General features: G+C 42.0%; 2 protein-coding genes across 2 annotated transcripts in view; both read right to left on the bottom strand.

Moving 5' to 3' along the window:
* The window catches only part of LOC137622547 (uncharacterized), a 1,716-nt gene extending 110 nt beyond the window's left edge, over positions 1-1,606 (bottom strand). The window contains exon 1 of the mRNA XM_068353151.1: positions 1-1,606. This exon is cut by the window's left edge and continues 110 nt beyond it. Within this exon, the coding sequence (XP_068209252.1) occupies positions 1-1,606 (1,606 nt within the window).
* A 141-nt stretch (positions 1,607-1,747) lies between these two features.
* On the bottom strand, positions 1,748-3,559 carry LOC137622546 (uncharacterized). The gene has a single exon (XM_068353150.1). It carries the CDS (start codon positions 3,557-3,559, stop codon positions 1,748-1,750), a length of 1,812 nt encoding a protein of 603 aa, XP_068209251.1.
* Positions 3,560-7,500: the final 3,941 nt, after the last annotated feature.

Genomic DNA, 7,500 nt, shown 5'->3' with positions numbered 1-7,500 from the left:
TGAGGAAATCTGGTCTTGAAAACCACAAAGATGATTGGAGGAAGTCAGCGACGGAGAGGCCACGTGACGCGAGGTCAGCTGGGTTCGCAGTAGTATTGATGTATCTCCAAGCCATAATGTCGGATGTATCCCTAATAAGATTGACCCTATTGTCCACGAAGGTCTGATACCTCGCAGTCGGATTTCTGAGATATTTCAGTACTGACGTGCTATCAGTCCAGAAGACTGACGGGGCCAGTTTCAGATCGAGCTCAGTCTTCAGCTTTGAGTCCATCTGTGCAATGATAGCAGCTGCCGTCAGCTCAAGACGAGGGATGGTGGTCCTTTTCAGAGGGGCGACTCTCGCCCGTCCTATGACGAGAGTGCAATGAATCTTTCCGTTGACACCAACTACACGCAAGTAAGAGACTACACCATAGCCTGTCTGACTTGCGTCTGCAAAGTGGTGCAGCTGAAGGGTGTCAACATCTCCGAAGTCTGGTGGTATGAAGGACCTTCGCAGTTGGAAATCTTCCAGTTGTGGCAACTGTGCAAGCCAGGTCTTCCATCGAACAAGTTCATCAGCAGACATCTCCTCATCCCACGAGAGCTTCCTTCGGCACATTTCTTGCAACAGGATCTTCGCGATCAAAGTGACGGGGGATAAGTAGCCCAAGGGGTCGTAGATCGATGCAACAACAGAGAGCACACCACGTCGGTTGAAAGGCTTGTCTTTAAGGATGATTCTGAACATGAACACGTCTATGCTCATATTCCAATGGATACCCAGGGCTCGTTCAGTTGGCAGCTCATCTTTATTCAAGTCTAGGACAGCCACAGAGTCGTCTTGTTCTTCTCTGGGGATCGCAGCTAGAATTTGCTTGCTTCTGGAGGTCCATTGGTTAAGACGGAAACCTCCATCCCTGCACAGGTTGATCAGATCTCTTGTCAGTTTAATGCATTCTTCCTCATCATCCATCGCCTTGAGGAAGTTGTCGACGTAGAAGCTGCGACGTATAGAGTTAGAAGCTTCTTCGTTATACTTTCTTCCGAAGTCCAGGGCCGTTTTGCATAAGCAGAAGTTAACGACGCTCGGCGATGATCTTGCGCCAAAAACGTGTGACATCATTCTGAAGACTTGCAGTTCTTTGCTGGTGACACCTTCTGGCCACCAGAGGTACCTCAGGCAGTCTCTGTCCTCTTCAGGTACCTTCTCCTGATGGAACATCTCCTGCACATCTGCTGTGATGGCATGTTGACCCTCTCGAAAACGCAGGAGAACACCCGTCAGGCTATTGGTGAGGTCGGGGCCTTGCATCAGATGTTCGTTGAGAGATGTTCCTCGGTGCCTTGCCTTCAGATCGAAGACCACTCGGTCTTTCTGTTTGACAGGATGCCTGACAGAGTGGTGCGGCATGAGCCATACGCGCCCGTCCTTCCTGTCTAGCTGACTTACAGGAACCCTTTCGGCGTAGCCCTTATCAGTATATATCTCCATCTGAGCTACGTAGGATGTCTTGTAAGCTTCGTCGTTGTCTAGTCTTCTTTTCAAGCTTTGGGCTCGTCGAATTGCCATATGCATATTATCAGGTAGAGGAGTAGAGTCCTTGAATGGCAGCTTGGCCATATACTTTCCATGTCGATGCTGTGTCGTGTTATTCAAAGTGGCCAAGAATCTCTTATCCTCTAGGGAATCTTCCAATCTGGAGAGGGATTCCTTTTCGAAGAAATCTCTATTAAAATGACTCTGCAGTAGCTCTGTCAAGTCTTAAGGGTCAAATTTTCGATGAACATGATGCACGGGTGAGACCTCCGATGCAGACCGGTCTCCAGTAGGACCGAAAGCCACCCAACCAAGCTTGGTTAGGTAGGCGGATGGCTCATTGGCAGTGCCGTGGCGTTGCTCCAGAATGACTCGATTCAGGGTCGTGTCTAACCCGATCACTAGCTCGACCTGTTCGTGGTCAGTTGGCAAGCTTTGCAGCTCTACGTCTGCCATGTGTGGCCATCTCTTCAGCCAGTCCGAAGGCATTATGTAGTCCGTCGACACATTAATTTTGTCAGTAACAAAGACTTCTTTTACTCGTTCTTCCTCCTCACCTCCGTTGATGTTACCAAGGGTGAGTTGGACCACTTCCTTGCAGGCGAACGTACCGGCCTCTGTCACCATGGTCAGGTTGCAAGGCCTTCCCGTTAAACCTAGCCGATCTATCAGACTCCTTGCGGCTAATGTGGGTGCGGCTCCTCCATCTATGAAGCCGACCGTAGTGCACGTTCCGTTCACCATGACTGGGATAAGCTTCAACATTGTACGACCATCAGGTCGTCGGTCAGAGGACATGGTGTGTACGTGTCCCGTCGTTGCAGGAGTCCCAGCCTCTGGAGCGGTTTCGGTGTTAGTTCTATCAGGTGGTGCATTGCTAGTTGTCCCGGCCTCCGCTTTAGGCTTGTCAGATGTTTTGGACACAGTTGCTCTCTTGGAGTTTGCACTGTCCCTTGGAGGGGTTTTCTTCACATAGTGCAAGAGCGTGTGATGCGTCCCCAAGCCGCACTTGCCACACGTAGATTCTTCTTCACAGGCTTCGTGATTGTGCACGACATTTAAGCATCTGAAGCAGAGTTTGGCATCCACCACAGCATTCCAGCGGTCATCCAAATTGAGGCTTTGGAATCGGTGGCACGACTGAATTCCGTGCTTATTTTTCTTGCAGTATACGCAATATATCCCATTGTCGGAAGGAGAGCTGTGGGGAACAGGCAAGGCTTTAGCTTTAATCGGCTTGCTCGTGTCCTCAGGTTTGCCCTTGGATGGATGACGGTCGCGCTCGTAGTACTTCAGTTCTTTAGCGACTAGTGCCTGTCTCTCCACAAAGGTGATCAGGGCTGGAAGCTTGTGTTCGTGTTCCAGGTACTTAGAGGCCCATCTTACCCGAAGAGGGTGAGGGAGCTTTTCCACTATCTTTCTCATAGTTTCTTGCAGCTCAATTCTAGTGTAATTTGCACCCAGTGCTGCCTTCACCTTCTTTAGATAAGAAGCGTAGTTCATTAAACCTTCGCTATCACCTGCTGGGATTTCCTTCCATTCGAGAAGCTGACGAATAAAAGCTTCAGTAGCATCGACTTCTCTGCCGTAGAATTCACTCAGCTGCTTCCAAGCTTCATCGTACCCAATTGTCGTGTTTAGGTGCAAGTAGTGCTCAACCAGGTTTCTCGGAGGCCCATCTAGGATATGATACAAGTGGTTCAGCCTGCGCTCGGGGTCCAAGGAATTGTTCTCAATGTGCCATTTGAAGGACATCTTGTACCAATTAAATTTGGTGAAGTCGCCTCCAAAGCGCTCAAGTCTAGTAGGTGGTAACAGCGTTGTCCGCGCCAACTCATTGCTGCTAGCAAGAGTGCATTCGAGTGCCTTAAGCACTTGAGAGTTGTTGGTCAAAGGGTCAGTAACAGAGGGTTCAAATGTGGCATGTCGGGGTGCGAAAGGAGTTGAGGTGGGATCCAATGGCCGTGAGTGGACTTCCATGGGTGTAGAATGGCATTCTGGTCCTCTTGTATGTTCTACAGGGTCCAATGTCCGCATAGCACTTGGGTCATTCTCGTGGTGGTGGGTGACACCTAGCCTCCATTGATTGATCCTAGACTCATGTTCAGTCTCCACGACCTTTACACTGGGAACTCTCACGCTTCCGGCATGTGAAGACACTTCCGAACCACATTGCGACTCTCCTGCCTCCGATCTAATTTCGTATTCAAGTTGCTGTCTCTAAACCTCGAGCTCGGCCTCCAGCAATGCAGCGTCCGCTAGCCCTCTAGCGGCCCGATCCTTGGCATCTCTCTGAGCAGCGAGTTCATCAGCTTCAGCTTTCTTCTTGGCTGCACGTTCTTCCGCTTCTAACCGTGCCTTCAGTTGAACCTTGGCTAAGTTAGCTTGCGCTTCTAACAGCTTTCGACGGACCTCGCTTGTGTCGTTCTTGGATGACGTTCTTGATTTTAATGATCTCTCCGACATGATGACGATGTTCACAGCTCGGCGTCAACGTCTGAGACAGATTCACTTCTTGATAGTCAGGTTACAATCAGTCATCTGAGACCCACTTTGTGTAAAGATCTAAAACTGTAGAACACCGGAGAGGGGTTCACTCTCTCGGCTAAAGTTCTAAATTATTGGCGTGTAGGTCTTGAAACTCACGTCTTTTATAATTAGATATATTGAAGAGTACAACTTGTATATCGGACGAGGTTTTAGCTGCAAAAAAAAAAAAAAAACAGCTCGTCAATAAGAAAATACAGCAATGGTACAGGATTACATTAATTGCAATAGGGTTCATTATAATACATAGATACAAGTCAATAAAGGAAATACAGCAATGGTACAGGATTACATTAATTGCAATAGGGTTCATTACAATAAATAATAGACTTACATCTTTTCCCAACGCCAATTCTGTTTCAAGTTCAGTTCAAAGAACATTCACAGGTGGTACCGTTAATCTCCTGCGAGTGATTAGTTATCGAGCAAAATGTGTGATTGGTCCTTCACACACGGAGAGACACTCCTAAATCACCGCATCAGTCAACACAGCAAGCTGAGCGCAGAGATGCTCACACCACAGCGGACAGCCATGCACTGCCAAGGTCCGGGGCCGTGACGTCACTCTGTCTAGCGCGAGATGCCCCTCTGAGCCAACCAATCATGGACCTAGACCATCGCTGTGCCCATATAAGGTTATGTTTTCGGCGCTTAGAGTTGGTCCTGGAGAACGTAATAAGGAAAACTAAATTAATCCTCATTGTTAACAAAGAACACAAAAAAATTTCTGGGAAATACATTATGGCGTATCTTACATAAACCATTATATCTATATATCTTTATCAGACGTTACAAGGTCACCCAATCTAACACTTCCTCGTCTTTCTTAATAAAAAAGGAAATATCTTAAATGCTTAAGAAATGAGGAGGCAAAGTTTTGTAATTTAAAATTGGATTTCCTAAAGAGGACGAAATTAGGGTCCAATTCTCTTCAGGAAACTTCACTTGGTTGACAGTAAAGCATAGATCTAAAGTTTTAATTTACTTGATTGGATATTTTGCAAAATTTTCGCCACTGAATATGTTTACATTTCATGTACATACTGTAGATATACGGTATCATGTATGTATGCGCACACGCACATACTGATGCAGGCTTATTGTGTATGCTTATGTATAACTAGCGCAGGCTACCCGTCAAAAATGACGGCTTATATTTAGAAAGATATGCACATATACGCACAAACACATACATAGAGATTCAACCCTTCCCATTCCCTCCCTCTTTCCTCACTACAACATTGTATTTTGGATAATTTATTGGAGACTAGGGTTTCTTAGTGTACCTTCCTTCGGGGTAGCCCCTCTAACCAGGGTTTTAACGTCTCTCTCTCTCTCTCTCTCTCTCTCTCTCTCTCTCTCTCTCTCTCTCTCCTCTACCCGAGGGACGACCAAGATTGAGTAGTTATACGTCTGACAATGCTGCTTAGACTGACTGGAAAGAAATTATATAGCGGACGACTTTAAAAAGATTCATTCTTCCTTCACTAAAAAACTTAATATCTATCCATTACTGACAACGTACTATGCATTAAGAAGTATTGGTGAAAAATTTTTAGCAGGATTTTGGGGTACATTACGAAGGTCACTGAAAAATAAGTGGGGACACATGTTGGTAGGCCTAATGTCGCCAGGTACTATAAAAGAATACGGGAATAGCATATGGCAACATTTCAATATCGGTAATAATGAAGCAATTCATTGCCTCATAATGACTATCCGCTCATTATATTACACCCATCATAATCCCATTCAAATTCACAAAAACAAGTGACAACACTAGGAAAACAGAAAACTCCTTCTTCACTTAAGGGGTTAACTACTGCAATGTAATTGTGTAAGGGCAACTTTCCACTAGGTAAGTGTAACTGGATTTTAGCTATGGCTAGTACCTGTCCTAGGAGAAGTACACTGTAAATTCAAAACATTGTTCTCTAGTCTTAGCTAGTGGGTAGTGCCATATCCTCAGCATCGGAATTTTCTACTGTCTTGGGTAAGAGTTCTCTTGTTTGAGGGTACACTAAGTCACACTATTCTGTCTGTTTCTTTATTTCCTTTCCTCACTGGGCTATGTTCCCTGTTGGAGCCCTTAGGCTTACATCATCCTGCTTTTCCAAATAAGTTTGTAGCTTAGCAAATAATAATAATAATAATAATAATAATAATAATAATAATAATAATAATAATAATAATAATAATAATAATAATGATAAAGGAATTTGAATTAATTCATTCAAATTCTGTCAAGCACTTTGTTATTAATCAAACTGAGACATAAATGAACATCAGTAGTCATCATCAAGAGATGCAATTATTGCATTTAATTGAAATTATATTCAAACAATAGTCAGAAAGGTCTAAAATAGGATATATTAACTGCAGGTAAGAGTTGAAAGATACTGGTAAGTCGAATAACAACTTGAGTTAATAAGTTTGTTCTCTTATCCTTTATTAGACTCGAGCGTACCCAAACCGCCAAAGATGACTTCTAAATAGTTTAATAGATATACATGCACCAGTGCTCATAAACAACCCTTCTCAACCCCTAACTACAACTAGGCTAGGCTATTTATGAGAGAGTGTGGTTTCCGAGTGTACTTCTCGGAGTTACCCCTCTCACCAAGGCATGATTACTTCTTCATCTAAGCGTGACAGAATAAATAAATAAATGTTTATATATATATATATATATATATATATATATATATATATATATATATATATATATATATATACATATATACATATATATATATATATATATATATATATATATATATATATATATATACATACATATATATATATATATATATATATATATATATATATATGTACACATACATATATATATATATATATATATATATATATATATATATATATATATATATATATATATATATACATATATATATATATATATATATATATATATATATATATATATATATATATATATATACATACATATGTATAAATATATATATATATATATATATATATATATATATATATATATATGTATATATATATATAATAAAAAACCTGCTCTTTACGGGAGAGATGAAGACGACTGGCAATTACACAGTGTGGCAAAGAGGATGTTATTAATGCCCTACGAATATCGATAGAGTAACAATATTATTCTCTGGATAGAATATGACGCAGTAAAATGTAAAGAGATGGAAGTTATGAGAATTAATATCTTCATAAGACTAATATTTTCAGTGTAATGACATAACCCTAATCTTGCATTTGCGTTGAAGGATTTTGCTGCAAAACCATTCATGTCCGAAGATCTTATGAAAATTACGTTTTTGGATAAAAAAATCACCAAAAAATTTCCTTTCTGAAAATATTTTAGCTTTTCTTTTAAAGGATAAGTCTTATAAAGAGCTTTTAGTATCCTTTTTAAACGAAGTCTTTCG

Source organism: Palaemon carinicauda, chromosome 29, assembly GCF_036898095.1.
Source record: "Palaemon carinicauda isolate YSFRI2023 chromosome 29, ASM3689809v2, whole genome shotgun sequence".
Lineage (NCBI taxonomy): Eukaryota > Metazoa > Arthropoda > Malacostraca > Decapoda > Palaemonidae > Palaemon > Palaemon carinicauda.
This window is presented reverse-complemented; position numbering and strand designations above follow the sequence as displayed.